Source organism: Hemitrygon akajei, chromosome 12, assembly GCF_048418815.1.
Source record: "Hemitrygon akajei chromosome 12, sHemAka1.3, whole genome shotgun sequence".
In the NCBI taxonomy this organism is placed as follows: domain Eukaryota; kingdom Metazoa; phylum Chordata; class Chondrichthyes; order Myliobatiformes; family Dasyatidae; genus Hemitrygon; species Hemitrygon akajei.
In genome coordinates this window covers 80,028,094-80,048,965 of record NC_133135.1, presented here as the reverse complement: position 1 = coordinate 80,048,965, position 20,872 = coordinate 80,028,094, and the positions used below count along the sequence as shown (strand labels likewise).

The 20,872-nt window shown below is 43.1% G+C and overlaps 1 protein-coding gene across 2 annotated transcripts; it reads right to left on the bottom strand.

Moving 5' to 3' along the window:
• Positions 1–1,599: 1,599 nt before the first annotated feature.
• LOC140736604 (tumor necrosis factor ligand superfamily member 6-like) lies at positions 1,600–6,958 on the bottom strand. Of its 2 annotated transcripts, none has more exons than XM_073062423.1 (4): positions 4,007–4,330; positions 3,888–3,927; positions 3,715–3,771; positions 1,600–3,092 (listed from the first exon to the last, which is right to left on the bottom strand). In XM_073062423.1, exons 1-4 carry the CDS (start codon positions 4,241–4,243, stop codon positions 2,695–2,697), a joined length of 732 nt encoding a protein of 243 aa, XP_072918524.1. In that variant the 5' UTR covers positions 4,244–4,330; the 3' UTR covers positions 1,600–2,694. The 2 variants fall into 2 exon arrangements, with proteins under 2 accessions (XP_072918524.1, XP_072918525.1); XM_073062424.1 differs by lacking the exon at positions 4,007–4,330 and adding an exon at positions 6,666–6,958 and having other exon boundaries at positions 1,602–3,092.
• Between the last annotated feature and the right edge of the window lie 13,914 nt (positions 6,959–20,872).

The window sequence follows — 20,872 nt, the reverse complement described above, 5'->3', positions numbered from 1 at the left end:
TCCCAGATTTCACACATCTCTCACACACGGTACAAACCACCACCCATGGAGCCACTCTCTCTACACTACGATGCCTAACACAGGAGGAACGAAGAATTAAGAACAAAAAGAGAAACTTGCAAGATACTTTACCCCGCCCAAGCCTAATGAGCCAAAACAACTCCAAACACTGACCCATTCACAACGGCTACTCCAAGGGCTGCTCCACTTGCATGTGCATTATTCTTATTTGCCCTTTCTAATGAATCCCACTCGGTGATCGGTTGCACTCCAACCCCAAAATATCGCCATGAAGTTTGGCCTTTTTAATCTTGAGTGTGGACCCGATGGAAAAGGTGGCTCTCTTCACATACCCCCGCTCGGTGACTGGTCACAGCACAACTCCATTAACGGATAGCTTGTGAAAATTCTTCTAGTGAAAGGTGGCTACAAATGGTACAAAAATTACAAAATTACAAGATTTGTCATTGGCAGTATTCTGCACCGGTAGGAGGAAATTCTAGTCAATGTGTTTGAGACAGTTCCAAAAATCTCCCAAAAAAAATAGAATTTTGCATTTCCACCTTTCAGTAGCTTGACTGATGAGGCCAAGCTTTCTTGTCCACCAGTACAGAAACAGAAACTGCTGGAAACATTCAACAGACCAGGCAGCATCTTTGGAAAGAGAGTTAATACTCCAGGTCTGAGTCCTTTGACCTTACACAATTGTAAGAACACAAATAGATCGAATGAAGAGTTCATTGTAGTGCAAAGTAGTCATAGTGTTGCTAAACTGAAATAGTGATTAGGGTTAGATTATCTGTGATAGAGTGAGACCACATAGGGCAGTGAGAGGATGGTTATATTTTATTGTCCGTTTATGTGTTGACAAAAAAAACTATGGAACATTCTCAGCAAGTCACACTATATTAACAGAGCGAAGACACTGAGCAAAAAAAAACGTAGATGCATGACTGGCAGAAAGGGCCAGTTCTGACACAGTTACTTTAAGCTGGAACATTCAATATTGCATCCGGAAAGCCACAACATACCCAGATAGAAGACAGGCATTGCTTCTCAAGTTTGCATTGGGCCCTGTTGTAACCCTACCAGGGTCCAGAGAGGAAGTGGTACAAAAAATTAAAGTGTCCGGCAATAGGAGCTGAGGATCACCCCTGTGACAACATGCAGGTTCTCTGCAAAATGATCATCCAATCTGCATTTGTTTTTCGCAGTGTAGCAGAGAAAATCTTGTCAATCCCATATGAGTCCTTGCCAGCAGCCTTAATGGTTCCAGCATTATCTTGTAATCTGCTGGAACTCCTCATTGAACAACAAGGACATAAGTGTAATTACATAATACTGAAATTAAAAGCCATGGATCCAATGGTGACACATGAAGCAATTGGTGAAAAGCTTAAATGGTTCATTTCTGTCACTCAGGAGAAGAAATCAACCATTATAGGAGTTTCTGATTCCTGAGCCACCAATGTGTTCAGCTCAAGGTTCCCTCCCCAGTTCAGGGCCCAATAGGGGCAAACTATAAATGTTGGCCTTACTTATTTTTTACTAACTTGCTTATATCACATGAACAACTGCTATGTTACCTTTAACCTGCCAACCTTCAGTAACATCAGTACAGATTCCAAGCCTTCATATAAAGATATACACACAAAAGCATGTAAAATTTTACTTTGAAAGAGTATTTATTGCATGCATTTTGCTCTTTTACAGGAATACTTGCAGGCATTATGAATTTGATACTGAATATTACTTGTGAACTGCGCAATAAAAGCAAAATTAAAACAATAGAAGTTACATCTTTAATGTCTCAACTCAACCAAAGAGCAACGGTCAAGAGCATTTCACAACTTCAGTTTGGCAAACACTTTTGATACTCAGACTGTTTAATAATGCAAAGCACTGATTCAGTGCATGATGCTGATACAAAAGTGGATCTGCTTCTGTTCTGTATGGGAAGCTCTGTATGGCTGTAAGGAGAAGGGATGTTAAAGCAAACTCCATTGCCAAGGCAACAGGTGCTTCTATCTTCACTTGGAGATAATTAAGAGGCCTGACTGCCCTCATTTAGAGAAGGCTCAAATACATCTCCATTGCAGTGTTAAATACTGGATGTGGTGAGAGAGCAATTCTCTGGTGGGAGACACTTAAAGGACAAATATTACAGCTGGGAATATTTGGGGTTCCTCAAACAAAAGATGGTGAAAATCTGGGAGTTGATTCATTCTTCCCAAAGCTGCTGAGAATTAAAATATCAAAACTGAAATTACTGAAAACTTATTAGATTTGTGTACTAATGATATGAACACCTGTAGTACTGGATTTAAATTTGATGACCATTTCTTTAGCTCACTGCTGGTAAAAAAAAGAAACAGCTGAAGTCATTGTCCAGATACAACCATGAAGTATGAAGTGCTTAATGGCTACACATGTTTAAATGTTAATTCAATTTAAAGGCAGAAGTGAATATTGGAAATAAGAGAAACACACTGAGCTTTATATTTTGATAAATGAATTACAAAAGCATTTCTCCTGTTTTCTAAATAATACATAGCTTGCAATGATTTTATAGTTTGCAAAGGAAATAATTATCTTGTGGTCAAAGCATTGTGAAACTTTTCAACTTCCTTGCTGTTGCAATGACTGCTAGGCCGTCACTACATGTCAAGGTCATATGCACCTTGAAACCATGATCTAAATCTTGTAGATTCCAAAGAAAGTCATAAGCTCATCAAGACTGACCATTGTTGGATCCGAGACTTGGACAAACAACTGAACTCCTCGTTTCAGGTGAAATATTCCAGCCTGAAAAGTGGTCTTCCTCCAAAGTCCATGGCCACTGCAGAAGTTTATCTCCTGAACTCTCATCAGAGTCTGGTCGAGCTGGTAAGTGTTGTCATGTTTAAGAATGGTTTGGTGCAATGGCATCAGAGGGCAATTTTCTCCTCGGAAGTGGATTTTTGAATAAATGTAGTATTTTCCAGTTTTATTGATGATCAGTGTTCCATTCCTGTATGTAAACCCTTGCATAAAGGCATTTCCCATCCGAATATCCCACATCAATCTGTCGGAATGTTGAGCCGTTGCCTTCCCTGTAATTGCATGTTGATGTTATTCTTGCATTTACATGCAATGAATCGAAAAAATTTTGCATCAATATATGCCAGTCAATTTGCTCAAATAAGCCAGAATTATTGTCCATAATTCTAGGATAAGTATATTTTAATATATCGATTTCACTTTTCCTTTCTCATTTGACTAACGTTAACAGCACAAAAAAAACCAACGATGTTGTGCCAACATTTAACCTGCTCCATAATCAGTCTAATTCTTCCCTCCTACACAGCCCATAACCCTCCATTTTTCTTTCATCAATTTGCCTATCTAAGAATCCTTTCAATGTCACTAATGTGTCACCTTACTACCATCCCTGACAGTGCATTCCAGACACTTATCGCTCACTCTCTATCTCTGACATCTCCTCTAAGCTTTTCTCCATTCACCTCTGGTATTAGTCATTGCCACCTGATTGGTTTTTAATGTTCTACTTCACCATTACTCCTCTTTCATTCTATTGTTTTAATTAACATGTAACTATTTTCTTTCATCTTATTCCCCAATTAATATGTTTCCCCCACATTTTCCCCAGCCCTTTCTCCTGGTCTCCAGTTTCCCAATTCAATTATTTATGGAACGCACAGAGTAACAACAGACCTGTAAGGTGAGCGGCCCTTTCAGTGTCATCCTCTGTCTTGTTTTTCTTTGCAGCTCCTACAAGACAGCAAATGTAGACCATAACAATCAGCTTCCTGCAAACCCCTGAATCGACTTCAATGAATGAAAAAGACAATTACGAATTCATCATTGAAAAAGAAGTTTGTACTTGCCAGTAAGCTTTTGTGGTGTGTTCTGCGGACTGCCGTTGATCTGCAAGTATTACAAGAATTGAGAGTAAATAGACCTTCAATGTGCACACTTTAAAAGAAGTCATCCACTGGTTAATTACCTCGTTTATTTGGGCTACTTCTCGGTGCAGGTTGTACAAGCTGTGTATGGTAAAAGTAAGTCCAGCCAGTGCCAAAGCGAGCATGACAGCTATTAGCGAAGCACAGGTTGCTATACACTTCATTTTCTTTTCAATTCTAGGTACTGGAAAGGCCAAGGGCCCTGCTGATGTCACCCTACTTGCAGCACGGTTCTGAGCTTCCCGCATTTCCAGAGACTGGAGGTCCCTGTGCTCCATGTCTGAAAGCGATCTGGCAAATAGAACAACGTGTAGCCCCCAGAGACTTCCGTTCGTTCTGCTGGCTGGCAGGTTGCTCGCCTGTTATAAATTGTTGACCTGAGTTGTTTCCTTTATTTCTGGGCGTAAATAGATGGGTATTTCAAAGCCAGAGACCGCATGGACCTTGCATGTTTTGAAGTACATTTAGTCTCAAGTTAGCAACTCCTCCCACCAATACAAGCCTTTGCACAAGGACCAAAACATTAATCATAATAATATTTGTTACTGTAGGCAGTGACAAATTACTATCTCAACATTTTTAATTCTTTTACTTGAATAATATAACTACTCCAGATGTAATGTTGTACACATCTGCAGACTGCTATCATCTTTCTTTTTAATATCCTTTTAGCTCAGCTTCTTGCTCAGAGAGGAAGTGAACACGTAGAGTTGTTTTCAGACCACAAGCGGTGAGGTTACACAAGAGTTCTGTGCAGTAAGCTTCAGTTAGGAAACTGAATGAAATACATCAAAGCTTAGTGAAGATGCAGAGCTCAAAATGGAGTGACTGCTTCACGCCCCCAAAACAAACACTCTGATCCATGTACTCTAACAGGGAAAGGTTATCTGATGGACAAAGGTAAAGACTGGAAGCTGTGCTCTAAGACTTCTTGAAACAAATTGAGGAATCCCTACCCAGCAGAGAAGCATTCAGGATCATATTGAAGACAGCAATGGATCACTGGCCTTCAGCAGTCTGGGGATTGAGTATAGGAAGTGGCAATGTTGTAGTTGTACAAGACACTCCTGGAGTATTGTGTACAATTTTATTACTCTGTTATAGGAGAGACATCGATAAATTGGAAAGAGTTTAGAGATTTATAAGGATGCTGCCCAATGTGAATGCTTGAGTGACAGAGCGAGAGATTGGGCTGGCTAGGACTTTACTCCTTGGGAAGTAGGAGATTGAGTGGTTTCCTCATAGAGGCATATCAAATCATGAGGGGTATAGATAGCGCGAATGCACACAATTAATTATCAGAAATAAGAACTGATCACTAAGGCATTTGGATCACATGGTACACAGCATTAGACGAGGCAGGGATCTAATTCCAAAATGTAAATCTAACAGCTTCTGGTTCAGGAAATCAGAAATAAAAACAGAAAATACTGGAAACACTCGACAGATAAGGCAGCATTGTTGGAACGAGAAAAGGATTCAATATTTCAGGTTAAACACTCTTTGTCAGAAACAGGTAAGCTCTGTGAGTCTCAGAACTGAAATACTAATTCAATTTTTGTTTTTACAGATTCTACCTGACATTTCTATATTTTATATATAAGGGATCTACATTCAACAGCTCTGAGTTAATAGGAAAAGGAATGTGTCTGTTGTGAGCATGCCTGCAGCATGCTCCATGGTCATCAGTATTAAACCGCATCAATGGATCAGAATCAGATTTATTATCGCTGATATTTGTCCTGAAATTTGTTGTTTTGTGGCAGCAGTAGTGACAGACATAAAATATTACTACAGGTTACACAAAAATAAATGAATAAACAAATCGTGCGAAGGAGGAATAGCGAGAAGGTGTTGGTTGACTGTTCAGAAATCTGATGGCCAAGAGGAAGAAGCTGTTCCTAAAACTTTGAGAGTCGTATTCAGCCTTCTATACCTCCTCTCTGATGCTAGTAATGTGAAGAGGACATGTCCCAGATCATAAATCTGTAACTTTCAAAGCATTCATTGAAATAATTATTAAATTAATAATTCCCTTCTTTGGCAGCAAGTTAGAACTGATGAATAAAAATTTAATGTTATTTTTTACCCTCAGGCAGGGGTTCCCAGCCTGGAGTCCATGGACCCCTCAGTTAATGGCCAGGGTCCATGGCATAAAAAAGGTTGGGAACCCCTGCCCTAAGGGTGTTGAATGATCATTTTCATATTTTGCCTACAGCATAGAAGAAGCCCATTTGAAACCATGTTAGTTTGCAGAGCAATCACATTCCCCAACTACACTCACTGTAACCTATTCTCCCCACAGCCCCCAGATTCTACCACTCACTTACACACTAAATTAAATTTACAGTGGGTCACACAATTATCTGGAACGTGAGAGGGAATTGAGCACCCGGAGAACACCCAAGCAGATACAAAGAAAGCACGTGAACTCCACAAAGACAGCATCAAGATCAGCAACCTTGGTCATTAGAGTTGTGAGACAGTGGGTCTACTCACTGTAGCACCATATCCCATACAAATCAGAAATTCTAATTCCTCTCTAACTGAGCTTTTCACAAACTTGAAACTTGATTAGACAGGGAAAGAGTTACATTTTTTTGCTGGTGTAGACAGAATTAGTATTGGCTAACAAATAACTATAAGAATGGAGGCTGTATTTTAAAAATGCCTTACAGCTTAAGCTGCAGTATGACATACCTGCTTGAGGTTGTTAATGTCCTGTTGTAATTTGAAGATGTAAACTGTACTCCCAGCAAGCCAAATCAGTGCTATGAAAACCAAAACTGGAATGAACTTGGTAGCAGCCTTTTCTATTTTTCCTTTCTTCTCCATCTTGTTTTGCAAAGTCAGGTGCTTAGATGTTGCTCCATTGTTCAAAGAGGTCAGCATGTCAACACTTGCTTCAATTCTTGATTTGCCTGGTATCTCATTCAAAGTAACTTCAGAATTCAGCTATGCTCCTTTGAAAAGCTGATCATTTAGAAGTGGGTTCAATGAAACTTCCCTATAGTGCTCAGTATAAACTGGAAGTGAAAGTGGAGAGTTTGCAAGATTTAAATAGGTGGTAATTCAGCCATGGCGCAGAACATTTGCTAGAAACCCTAACACTACTAAAAGTATTTGCTGATATAGATCAAAGCAGCGAATCCTTGCCAATTTCTGTAAATAGCAGGAGAATTTTTTATGCATATAACATACAATGTCAGGATCGTGAATCGTTGGACTTCAGCACAGTTAAAATGGACCCATTACAAGTGTAAACTTACAGATAGTGTGAGCTTTTAAAAACCCTTGCATCAAGCAGTGGGTCTCTACTAGAATGCCCAAGATGGGCCGTGTAAGAGAGCGAATAACTGAGGCAGCATGTGTCTTTGCCTCAAGACCTGAGTGTAACAACCTTGGCAAGAGAAATGATCAAAATGGTCAACGGGCCTCTAGGAAAGTGGAATACTTTACCTCAATCATTGGAGACATCCCGTCCATCAATCCTAGGTATTTTCAGCATCATTCCAAGTCGGCCAGTTGTATCAAATGCCACTTGGTTTCTTAAGATTTTCTTATATGTCTCTCAGCTGTAATATCAAACAATCGGAAAAGAGGTACAGGAGCCTTAGATCCCATGCCACCAGGTTCAGGAACAGTTATTAACCTTCAACCATCAGTCTCCTGAAGAGCATGGATAACTTCACTGACCTCAGATATGAACTTTCCTTTCTTGTCACCAAACAATTGATACTAGAGCGTACAATCATCACAGCGATATTTGATTCTGCGCTTCGCGCTCCCTGAAGTACAAATCGAAGTAAATATAATAAAAAATTAAATTATAAATCATTGTTAGAAATTAGAAAAGTGAAAGTAAGGTAGTGCAAGTCAGGTCCAGATATTTGGGAGGTACGTCCCAGATCCGGGTCAGGATCCGTTCAGAAGTCTTATCACAGTTGGAAAGAAGCTGTTCCCAAATCTGGCCGTACAAATCTTCAAGCTCCTGAACCTTCTCCCAGAGGGAAGAGGGACAAAAAGTGTGTTGGCTGGGTAGGTCCTGGCAGCACTGCTCCGACAGCGTGTGGTGTAAAGTGAGTCCAAGGATGGAAGATTGGTTTGCGTGATGTGCTGGGCTATGTTCATGATCTTCTGCAGCTTCTCCTGGGCTTGGACAGGACAACTTCCATACCAGGCTGTGATGCACCCTAGAAGAATGCTTTCTACGGTGCACCTATAAAAATTAGTGAGGGTTTTAGGGGACAGGCCAAATTCCTTCAGCTTTCTCAAGAAGTAAAGGCGCTGGTGGGCCTTCTTGGCAGTGGACACTGCTTGGTTAGACCAAGTCAGGTCATTTGTGATATTCACCCCGAGGAACTTAAAGCTTTTGACCTGTTCCACCTGCGCACCATCGATGTAGATGGGGTTGTGCAGTCCGCTACTCCTTCTGAAGTCAACAACCAATTCCTTCGTCTTGCTGACATTGAGGGATAGGTTATTGTCTTCGCACCATGCCACCAGGTTCTTAATTTCCCCTCTGTACTCAGACTCATCGTTACCCAAGATACGGCCTACAATTGTGGTGTCATCAGCAAACTTATATATTGAGTTCAATGGAAACTTGGCTACACAATCATGGGTGTACAGTGAGTACAGCAGGGGGCTGAGTACACAGCTTTGTGGGGCACCGGTGCTCAGAGTGATTGTAGAGGAGAGCTTGTCCCCTATTTTTACAGCCTGGGCCCTGTCTGTGAGGAAGTTGAAGATCCAGCTGCAGATCTGAGTGCTAAGACCCAGGTTTTGGAGCTTAGGAATCAGTTTATTTGGAATGATGGTATCAAAGGCAGAGCTGCAGTTAATAAAAAGGAGCCTGACATATGCATCTTTATTCTCCAGATGTTCTAAGGAGGAATGTAGTGCCAGAGAGATGGCATCTGCCGTTGACCTGTTGCTCCGGTAGGCGAATTGCAAAGCGTCGAGGTTGACCGGTAGGTTATGGCTGATGTGTGCCATAACCAATCGCTCGAAGCACTTCATAGCAATGGATGTCAGAGCCACAGGTTGGTAGTCATTCAGGCATGCCACCTTGCTTTTCTTCGGCACCGGGATTATCGTTGCCTTCTTAAAACACGAGGGGATCTTAGACTGAAGCAGGGAGCAGTTGAAGATGTCAGCAAACACTCCAGCTAGCTCGCTTGCACAGGCCCGGAGAACCCATCCTGGGACGCCATCTGGGCCCATCGCCTTCCTTGGATTTATCTTCAGGAAGGTTCTTCTAACATCTTCCTCGGTAACGATGAATCTCGATGCCACCAGGTCCAGTTCATCCGGAGCGGGCGGGACGCTCCTCTTCTGTTTGAATCTTGGGTAGTATTGGTTAAACTCATCAGGAAGAGAAGCACTACAGTTATTGATATTCCCAGCCTTTTCTTTGTGCCCAGTGATCTCATTTAGACCTTGCCGTAGTCTACTGGCATCCCTCTGGTTAGTCTGGGCTTCCAACTTGGCTCGATATTGCCTCTTGGCACCCTTAATGGCTTTCCGGAGTTCACGCCTGGATTCCATGTAGCGACTGGTATCCCCGGACCTAAAAGCCGCAGCTCTAGCCTTCAAAAGGGACTGGACCTCATAATTCATCCAAGGTTTCCGGTTAGGGAATACCCGGATCATCTTGCGAGACACAACCTCATTTTCAAGGACTCATGTTGGCAGTATAAGTTATTTATTTATTTATTTATTTATTTGTTGTTTGCACAATTTGTAACAATGTACAGAATCTCTTGTGTGAACGATTCACTGCATACGTGCTCTCTTTTAAGCTTTTCCTGAAAATTGGAAATGTTGAACTGTCCAGGTCAAACAGCATCTGTGGAGGCAATGGGGTGGTCGGTGTTCTGGGTCCAGACTCTGTATTAGGAATGAGAATTGCAGAGGAAAGGTTGCCAGTAGGAAAGGTGAAAGGGAGGGGTGAGGCAGTGGGCTGGTAGGTGATGGGTGGAAACATAATAAAAGAAATGTTTGGGTAAATAAAGGTGAGGAGAGAGAGGGGAAGTAGAAACAGAACCTTGTAGGTGGTAGCTGAGACCAGGTAAGGGAGGGATGACAACTGGGGGAGGGTAATGCGTAGGATTCGGGAGTGCATTGAAAGGAGGAATCAAAGGATAAAGGTTATGGTCTGGCTAATCATTGTGAGAAATGAACACAGGGGGAGTGAGTTTACCCCTTCTACACCTACCACCCAGAGTTTCCCTTTCCATCCCTCAGAACACCCCCACCTCTGTATCTTGGACTCATCACATTTCCTCATCAGATTTCTTTGGAGCCCTTTTACATACACACACAGGCACACACACACACACTCACACACACACACACACACACTCACTCACACAGGCACACACATACACACACACACACACACACTCACTCACACACTCACACACTCACTCACACACTCACTCACACAGGCACACACACACACTCACACACACACACTCACACACACCCACTCACTCACACACACTCACACACACACACTCACTCACACAGGCACACACATACACACACACTCACACACTCACTCACACAGGCACGCACACACACTCACACACACACACTCACTCACACACACTCACACACACACACTCACTCACACAGGCACACACACACACACACACACTCACTCACTCACACAGGCACACACATACACACACACACACACTCACACACACACACTCACTCACACAGGCACACACATACACACACACACACACACTCACTCACACAGGCACACACACACACTCACACACATACACACACAAGCACACACACACTCACACACACACACACTCACACACACACACATGCACACACACACTCACACACACATGCACTCACTCACACACACACTCACACGAACACGCACACACACACACGCGCATGCACACACACAGGCATGCAGACACACACAGGCACACACACATACTCACACACACACACTCACACACACACACTCACACACACACACTCACTCACACACACACACACACACACTCATGCACACACATACACTCTTACACACACACAGGCGCACACACGCATGCGCACACATACACACGCATGCGCACACATACACACGCGCAGGCACACACACACACACACACGCACGCACACACACACAGGCACGTGCATGCGCGCACACACACACACATGTTTCTTCTCCCTTTGTTCACCTTTGTTATCGTCATCCCCTCCTTTATCTGGTTCAATCTCTTACCTACCAGCCCCTGGTCTTACCCATTCCTCTCACTTCCACATCCTGGCAACCTTTTCACTATAGTCTCATCCAGAGGTAGGGTCTCAACCCAAATCATCAACCATCCCTTTGCCTCCGCAGACGCTGTTTGAACACTGGGTTCTTCCAAAGTTTATTTTTTGTCGTATATTCCAGCATCTGTGGTCTCTTGTGTCTATGAAGCTCCTACCTTGTTGAGAAGCATGCATGACTCTGCTGCCCAATATGATTATACACACAAATACTGAACAAACAGCCTGTCTATTGTAGCAATCTATTATTACATAGGGAGTTAACAATGGCTGATGTCAGGCCTGCACAGTCAGGTACCTCCCAGTCTCCACCCAGCTAACAGGAGTTACCTTCCACTCATTTCCAACTCATCACCTGCAGCCTATTTAAACCCAGCTCTCATCCACAGTCCTTGTTCACCCACCAAAGCAGCCAGCCTCAACTATTTGCTCCTAGCCTTCAGTTACCTTCTTTCCTTGTTGTCCTAAGTATCTGTTCTCCGTTGTTTTGTGACCCCCTCATGGTTTGTTGTTTTGCAGTTTATTAATAAGGTACCATATATTGCTGAATTGTCTGCAGTGCTCTACTTTTGGGTCAAGTCTCTACATTTCCTGACAGGATAGGTAAACCAACAACTAACCCTGTGGAGTATGCTTGGCTAAAGGAAATCAGCCATTTTCATGAGCATATGATCCAGGGACAGTAGGAAACCACTGACCATCTGCTTCCCACTCACTTCCAACTCTCCATCTTGATACGGCAACCCTATGGCAGTCAACATGGGCTCCCTCTGAGCAGCAGATTCTGGTGCCCAAGCGCTTCAATGGATCTCCAGCCTGATGCCCCAACTTCCTGTCTCAGTACATGTCACACTTTGAGATCCAGCCATCTCTGTATTCTACAGACTGAGCCAAAGTGGCCTTCCTCCCCTCTCTCTTGGCTGGGAGAGCTCTGACCTGGGCCATGGCTATCTGGAACAATAAAACCGCCATTTGCAATGAATATGAGGAGTTCACTGCTGTGATGCACTGGGTTTTTGACCATCTGGGAAGTGGAAGGGGAACAGCAGATCGGATACTTCATCTGCGTCAAGGCTCACGCTCAGAACTGGATTGCACGGTGGAATTCCAGACCCTCGCGGCGCAGTGCAGATGGAATGCGGAAATGCTGCCGACCCATTACCAACACAGCCTGCCGGAGGGCTTGAAAAACGAGCTGTCTATCCAAGATGTGCTCTGACATCGAAAGCCTCGTCACTCTAGCCCTCCAATTGCGAAAGGTCTTGTGGAACGACCCTCCAGATTATCAGCCAGAATCCGAGATCTGTTCCCAAAACGATTTCAGGCTGCAGGACCATCACCATCAATGCCCCTGGAACCCATGCAGTCAGGGGTAGCTGCTTTAACCCCCAGGAGCGTGAGTGTTGGTGGAGAAAAACTTGTGCATTTACTATGGAGCCGCCAGTCACCTATGAAACAGATGCCCACTACATCCAGTGGTAGAGGTGGACACATCTGACGTTAATGCCGGGGCCACCCTCTCCCATCAAGGACCGGATGGGAAGACACACCCATGTGCTGCCTCCCCATGCCAAGTTCAGCACTACACAGCACCATCATAGAGTAGGAGACAGGGAGCTACTTGTCATTAAATGGGCCTTGGAGGAATAGAGACATTGCCTTATGGGAAACACCAAGCCCTTCCTGATCTGGACTGACCACCTCATTGCCATGCAACAGACCCACCAACAGACCCTGTCATGTTTGCTGGGACCTCTTCTTCCAGCAAATCAACTTCACCATCTCCTACTGACTTGGCTCCAAGAGCACTAAGGTGGACGCCCTGTCACGACAGTTGACCCAGCTGAAACGGAGACTGATCCTCAGCCCATCATTCCAAAATCAGATTCAGGCTAATTTCACCGCCACATGTCGTGAAATTTGTTGTTTTGTGGCAGCAGTACATTGCAATATACAATAACAATAAAACTGCAAATTACAATAAGCATATATATTAAAAAATTGGATTAAATAAGGAGAGCAGAAAGATAAAAAGAATACTGTTGTGACCCAAAGCCAATTGGAGAGCCAGTGAGGGTGCATCAACTGTAGTTCTATTGTGACATAGGCCATAACGAGGTATATTGTGAGTCATCTTATCATACTAGGGGACTGTTCAATAGTCTTTAACAGTGGATATAAGCTGTCCTTGAACATGGTTGTACAAGCTTTCAGACATCTGTATCTTCTAACTGAGGCAGAGAGAAGTATAGACAAAGTCCATGTAAGAGAGATTAGTTTCTGTGATGTACTGAGCTGTGTCTATAAGTCTGTCCAGTTTCTTGCAGAGTAATTGCCATATCAATCCATGGAGCACCCACATAGGATGCTTTCTATAGTGCATAGATAAAAGTTGTTGATCAAAAGGGACATGCCAACTTTCTTTAGCTGCCAGAGGAAGTAGTAATACTGGCCATGGCTTCAATGAGGTTGGTCCAGGACAGGTTATTGCTGATGTTCACTCTCAGGAACTTAAGGGTTTCAATCCCCTCAACCTCAGCATTGCTGAGGTAAACAGGAGCTTGCGACCCACTTCTTGAAAGTCAATGACCAGCTGTTTTGCTTCTCTGGTGTTGAGGGAAAGATTGCTGTCAAGACACCAAGCCACTAGCCCCTCGATCTCCTTTCTGAACTCTAATTCATCATTATTTAAGATACTGTGGTGGCACCATCTGTAAATTTGTAGATGGAGCTGGAGCAGAATCTGGCCATGTAGCCAAGAGTGTATAGGGCTGAGGACGCAGCCTTGTGGCGCACCAGTGTTGAAGATTATCATTGCTGCCCAGCTTTACTGATTGCAGTCTGTTGACCAGGAAGTTAAAGATCTATTTGCAAAGGGAGATGTTGAGTCCCAGATCTATGAGTTTGCTTGCAATGATAGCATTGAAGACAAAGCTGTAGTCAATAAGAAAGTAGTCTAACATTGGAGTCTTCTCTGTACAGATGCACCTGAGATGAGAACAGGGTGAAGAAGATGGCATCTGCTGCACACCTTTTTCAGAAGTAGGCAAATTGCAGTGGGTCAAGGTTGCCAGGATGCCAAAGTTGATGTGTGCCATGACCAGCCCCTCAAAGCAATTCATGATCTAAATCTTCAAATTATACTTCAAAGAACTTCAAATTATACTTTATTGTGAAAGTCTATGAAAATTCATAATACAGTATATTGGTTTATTTAGGCTTTTGTATTGCCGTTCTCTGTGAACTTGCAGGCTTTGAGATATGCATTTAAATGTCAAACCAACAGGCTAGCTGCTGCCCACAGATGCCCAACACTGTTCCAGAGATTTGAGTCAACAGAGCGATTAGATTGATATCAACCTTTGGTTTGGATATTCAGTACCTTACTCTCAAATCGAATCTAGCAGCTAGCTGCACAGACGGAGGTCATGTGGGGGAAAATTAGCAAGAATTCTGTTAGGTCTCAAGCTGAAACGTGTAATGATTATGACTGGTGTCGGTTAACAAGAACAGTTTCAATCAAGATATTTAAGCACCTGGAAATAGACCTGGGAAAATTCTTTTTCTCTAGTTTTATTTCAATGGCTTCCTTCACCAGGCAGTCCCAAAAGCCATTAGAACGGCACAGTAGTTTTGTGCCATCGAAGTCAATTCTATGGCCATCGCTTTTGCAATGTTCTGCTACAACCAATCTCTCCGGGTAACCCAAACTGATACACCTCCTATGCTCCTTGATGAAGGTTTCTACCATGCGCCCCATCTGGCTGATATATGCTGCTCCACATTCACAAGAAATCCTGTACATGCCATGCGTCCTGAGACCCAGGTCATCTTTGACCCAATAAGTTGCAATTTGAGCTTCCTTATGGGTTTGTGGATGGCATTAATCCGGTATTTCTTCAGGATCCTGGCGATCCTTCCAGAAACCAGGGAAATAGAGGGAAGACAGGGGGTGCAACAGATTCCTCCTCATGGTTAGTTTTTTCTGTCAGCCCTTTTAAGGGCCTGATTGATTTCCTTCACCTTGTAGTTATTCTATAGGAATGTCGTGCATAAGGACAGCTTGGTGAAGGAAGCCTTTGAAAAAAAAACTAGAGAAAAAGAATTTTACCCAAGACAAAGATCTCACTCTAAGAACTGGAATTTGATTGTAAACAAAGTGGGAGCGCAGAAACCTGATTGGATGAAAACTAACCACTCAGGAAGGACAGTTGACAGGGATATATATACCACCAATTCTAGACATGCCTAGGCATAATCCCTCATGAAGGAGGCAGAGCTTGTCATCAAACATCAGTTAAAATCAATACCTGTATCTGGCTAGCAGCCCGAGAAAAGTTTATTCATTAAGGAAGCAGTTTTGGGAAAGTCACCTACTACATGGCACTTTGTGAAATCCCCATAAAAGCACGCAAAACTTTTCATTTGAGAATGATTTAAATACTGTGCAAGCCCATGTATTTATGGTTCTGAGCACAATTCTTCATAATTTGAATGTAATTGATCATTATAGTTAGTCTGTACACAACCAGATAATGAGCAATAAATAACAACTGTTGGTCCTCATCAAGAGGAAGATCATTGTTGATTATAGGCAATTCATGTCACTCAGATCACACAAAAGGCATCTAATTTTATTTCACATCAAATTCAGGTCCACATGAAAATACGTTTCTTGATGAGAACAGGATTCCTGAAGGAGAAGCAAGCTGAAACAGCTCACTGTTTGATCACAACTGTAATAATGTACTGAAGAGTTTTAATTAAGAATGCATTAGAAACCTTCTGAAAGATAAGGAGATATGTTAGTGAAGGGCAAATGAATCTAGTGCAGAATCAGGAAAGAAACCACTTCCTGGGTAACGTGCCCCAAAGGACTTGGAGCTTAGGAGTCTAAACTATTGCTGTCAACCATGAGGGAAAGAGGGAGAGAAGTTTTTCTCAAAGTTGAGAGGAAGGCTTCTCCTAAAGTCCAGAATGAGGTGGGAAGGACAAGGAAACTGGCCAAAGGAAGAGCCGTGTGAGCAGCCAGTAAAGATGGACAGCAAATAATAAGACCCATGTTAGAGGAGTTTGGTGTGGCTTTACAGAAGGCAGAACGTTACTGTGAGAGGCCATTGATATGTCACAGCCTTGTTTCTGTGAGACATCATATATCTGAGCTGGGAGAAAATGAGAAGATGGACATACAAACCTCTGTGGTTGTACAGCACTTCCAATGAGGTGAAAGAGGGAGGCCAACCAACAGATAGTTGGAGAAAACATGCCTCATGATTATGATGGTGTAGAATAAGATTTCAATGGCAGAGGGGTATAGTGAAGGAGGGAAGGAGAGAAATAGGGTAGTACTGCAACAATGAGGTTGGCAACTACTGTGGGATGAAGCAGTGAATGAACCTCGTTCAAAGTTATCCCAGCCTTTTCTTCAGCTGAAATAGCACTGTAGAGTTTCAATGGACTGAAGATTAAGGGTGCTAGAAAGACAGAAGCAATGATTTAGAAAATGCAAAGACAATGGGAATAAAGAAAGAAAAATATGGAAGTACTCAGTAGGTCAGGTAGCATCAATGAAGAGTGAAACAGGGTTACCATTCCAACTTGGTCATCTTTCATCAGATAAAGAATGTTGCAATATCAAGCACATTTTGCTAGTGAAACACCAGGAACTCTTGGAATTTGTCCCAGAGGTTTAGCTCAGAAGTTCACCATCAAGCAAGGAATTCAAAAGTCTGAGTTAAGTAGGAAAGGGAAGAGTTCCACAACATTTAAAATTTAAAGCTCAAAGTAAATGTATTATTAAAGTACATATATATCATATACTACCCTGCAAATGATTTCATTACAGGCATTCACAGTGCAACAAAGAAATTTAACAGAATCGATAAAACACTACACACAAAGACTGACAAACAACCAATGCACAAAAGACAACAAACTGTGCAAATACAAAAATAAATACATATGTATAACTATTGAGAACATAAATTGTTGAGTCCTGAGAGTGAATCTGTAGGTTGTAGAATCCATTCAGCATTGAGATGAGTGAAGTTATTCACACTGGTTCAAGAGCCTGATGGTAGAAGGGTAATAACTGTTCCTGAACCTGGTGTTTTGTGACCCAGGACTCCTTTAGCTACTTCCTGATGGCAACATTAAGAAGAGAACATGGCCTGGATGATGGATGCTGTTTTCTTGTGGCAGTGTGTCAGGAGCAGACATGGAATGGACCCAAATGCAGGACACAGACACTGAAGTACTAGGGGTAGAACAGGATGGGGATGCCATGGCATGCAAGGGGTAATGCAGGCAGGGCTGGATCCCAGAGGTTAGGTGAGGCAGGAGGATCCCAGAGTTCAGGCAGGGCCACCTCCCAGGCAGGAACACAGAGGCCCAGGCAAGACACAGAACACCTGGGCAGGTGCTGGTACAACCCATAGGGAGCAATGTGTGGAAAGGGTCAGTGTCCTCAGGGCAGGCCACTTGGATCCCAGGCAGGACCTCCTCCCAGGCAGAAACAGAGGCCTGGGCAAGGCACAGACACATGGGCAGGTGCAGGGCACAACCCATCTGAGGTGAGGGGTAGGAAGGGGACAGAGTCCCCCCACCAGGCAACAGCAGACAGCCTGGCTTCCCCAATGGAGGAAAGGGACAGGAAGGAACAGAACCACCCAAGGGGTAACAGCAACAGCCTGGCTTACCCAACAGAGGCAAGGGACAGGAAGGGACCTGGGTCCAGGGTGAGCAGCAGGACAACCAGGATACACCAGTAAATAGGGCAAAGCAAGCAGACAGCACAGGCAGGACAGCAGGACCAGCACATACAAAAGAAGCAGAGGAACAGGACAGAGCAGGACAGTCCCCGAGCCCCTTATAAACACCTGCCCCCAATGGGCGACAGGTGTACCTCCTTAAGCCAAGATGATCCAATTGCTCCATGTGACAGGAGGGCTGGTTGCAAGGCCCAGAGTCCGGAGTCCGCGGACCGGAGCAAGACCCGGAAGGCGGGCTCCGGTCCGGACCCTCACACAGTGCTCTTTGTAGATGTGCTCAATAGTGGGGAGAGCTTTTCCTATGATAGACTGGGCTGTATCGATCACTCTTGGAAGGCTTTTTCACACTTCAGCATTGGTGCTTCCATAACAAGCCACGATACAACCAGTCAGGAAGTCCCCACTGTGCTTCTATAGAAGTTTGTCAAAGTTTTAGATGCCATGCTGAATCTACACAAACTTCTAATGATGTAGGGGTCTGAAGTGGGGCTAAACATCTTGAATATGTACAAGAACCTATTTATCTCCTTCCATTATTAAAAGCTGAACCTTACAGCTATAAAATTCCATGCAAAATCCAATATGCATGAGACAGACATTGAACCCAGTTGCAGTCTTTCATCTCCAATTCTTGACTGACTTAATCCTTCTATAATACTCAGACAGCATCACCCGCAGATTGCCTGTCCACCAAAGCCACCCCAAAAGTGGTCAATCTGCCCTCCCCACTACTGCTGTTGCTGAGAATTGAAACCCACTCCCCTCAGTCCTGACAAACTCCAGCTCCCCATTTATTCAGATATAAACTTTGACCGGCTATGCAACCGCAGATGGCACCACACAATATGTCATCCATTCCTCACAAGGCAGCCACACCTCTACATCAGCAGTGCGGTCGCAGGGCAATTTTCCCTGCCTTAGTGAGGCTCAAGTTGCTGAACTTCAATCCTGCTTATTGTTGCCAATTCCCATAAAATCCATCATGAGCCAAGGTCTAACCTTTACCACCTTTTGAACTGAGTGCCTCAGATGTTCATTGGATAAACTCACTGATATCTTAGAAGTACTTAGTGGAAGAAAGTACAATTTATTTACTATTCCCTTGCAACCTATACTGTGAAAATTTCCTTTGTATAATGGATCCCCAGAGGCATCCAAAGGTTTCAGTTTAAGTGTGGGACCATGCATCTTCATCATCATCGTCATTGTGTGCCGTGACGTATGACAGGTAGGCGATTGTGGTCATCTTTTGACCATGATTGTTCTTGGCAAATTTTTCGACAAAAGTGGTTTGCCATTCTGAGCAGTGTCTTTACCAGTCGGGTGGCCCCAGCCATTATCAATCTTCATAGATCTTTTAATTACCGGTAGCTTCCCTGTGCAAGACAGATTATAATTATTTCCTTCTGATAAGGAACACTGTTAAATTCACTACAATGACAATTTAACACAGGCAGTATAGAAATCTCTCTGTAGGCAGCTGTCAGTTTTAAAACTGAGATTGCCGGATTTTTATTAACCAAATATATTAGAGGATTAGGGTAAAATGTGGTTGTGTGGTTTGGACACAAAACAGCCATTATTTCACTGGATGGTGAAACAGTTTCAAGGGGCTAAGCCTGGTGTTGATTCCTTAAGTTTCCTAAATAGGCACTTCACAGTGTACAAACTTTTGCCATTAAAAATTAAATATTCAAAATATAAAAAATTATTGTGTTGTTATCTCACTCATTTCCTTTTAGAAATTTTACACCCCCCCCCAACTGCCCCACCACACCCACCAAGTGTATCATTTGTACACAACCATTTCAAAGATCCTCTGACACAGCTGCATATGTTGAGATTAGTGGCTTGATAGTCGTGGAAGAATAAAGCTCCCAAACTTTGAAGACCAATAAATTAATTTGCACATTTTGAGAACCAGATAGATGTGTTTAAATTAACTTTACTGTCTTTTTTAAATGAACTCAATTTATTCTGGCATCTTCCCCCTCTCCTTTCCAGTCCTGATGAAGGGTCTCAGCCTGAAACATTGACTGTTTATTCATTTCCATACATGCTGCTTGGCCTCCAGGATTTTGTGTGTGTTGCTCTGGATTTCCAGCATCTCCAGAATCTCTTGTGTTTATAATTGTTTTCAAATCCTTTCTACTGCCTGCAGTTTTAAAATGTTTTCACATTTCAAGCACAAGTAAATTTTGAGCTGTTTCGTAAATGTTTGATGTTTTAATATGATTAGCTACTTCAATAGGTTCTTTTTTTATTTTTCAGTGAAGATTGCATTTCAGTGGTCGTCACAAAGTCCTGATGGTGTTGGTAGCTGATGACTCCTGCTCATGATCTTGACACCTGCAGCACAGTGCCTACAGAAAATGCTCCAGGACACTGCCTCAGTTATTGCTCTGTGAAGAACGTCTCTATCCATGTACTCTGCACAGTCTGTGGGCCACATCTGGTTTGTAAGAGCCACTCAGCATAGAAACTGTGCCAATTCTGCTCACCACATCCACACCCGTTTCCACTGGAATTATGTAAATCATTATTTTTAATTTTCCCTGCATTTTCTTTAACTCCTCCCTGATTCTAGCACTTTTCTGCACACTAGGAGCAGCTCACAGTGGCCACTTAGGCTACTACTCAGTATGTCTTTGGGATGAGGGACGAAACTAGATCATCAAAGGAAAACCAACAATGTACCAATGGGAGAATGCCCCTGCTTTCAGTAATCCCAATTCCACATTCTTGCTGACCACAGATAACCTTGAGCCCCTTGCTTAGCAGTTCTAATGGCAGCAGCTAATTAATGCCATATATTCCACTTTTCTA

Bases quoted from the DNA above. Each gene is read 5' to 3' on its own strand.
- LOC140736604 (XM_073062423.1), bottom strand. From the start codon at position 4,243: ATGGAGCACAGGGACCTCCAGTCTCTGGAAATGCGGGAAGCTCAGAAC. The intron at 3,928-4,006 runs GTAATTAACCAG...TAATACTTGCAG, and splicing joins AAGTAGCCCAAATAAACGAG to ATCAACGGCAGTCCGCAGAA. The intron at 3,772-3,887 runs GCAAGTACAAAC...GCTGTCTTGTAG, and splicing joins CACACCACAAAAGCTTACTG to GAGCTGCAAAGAAAAACAAG.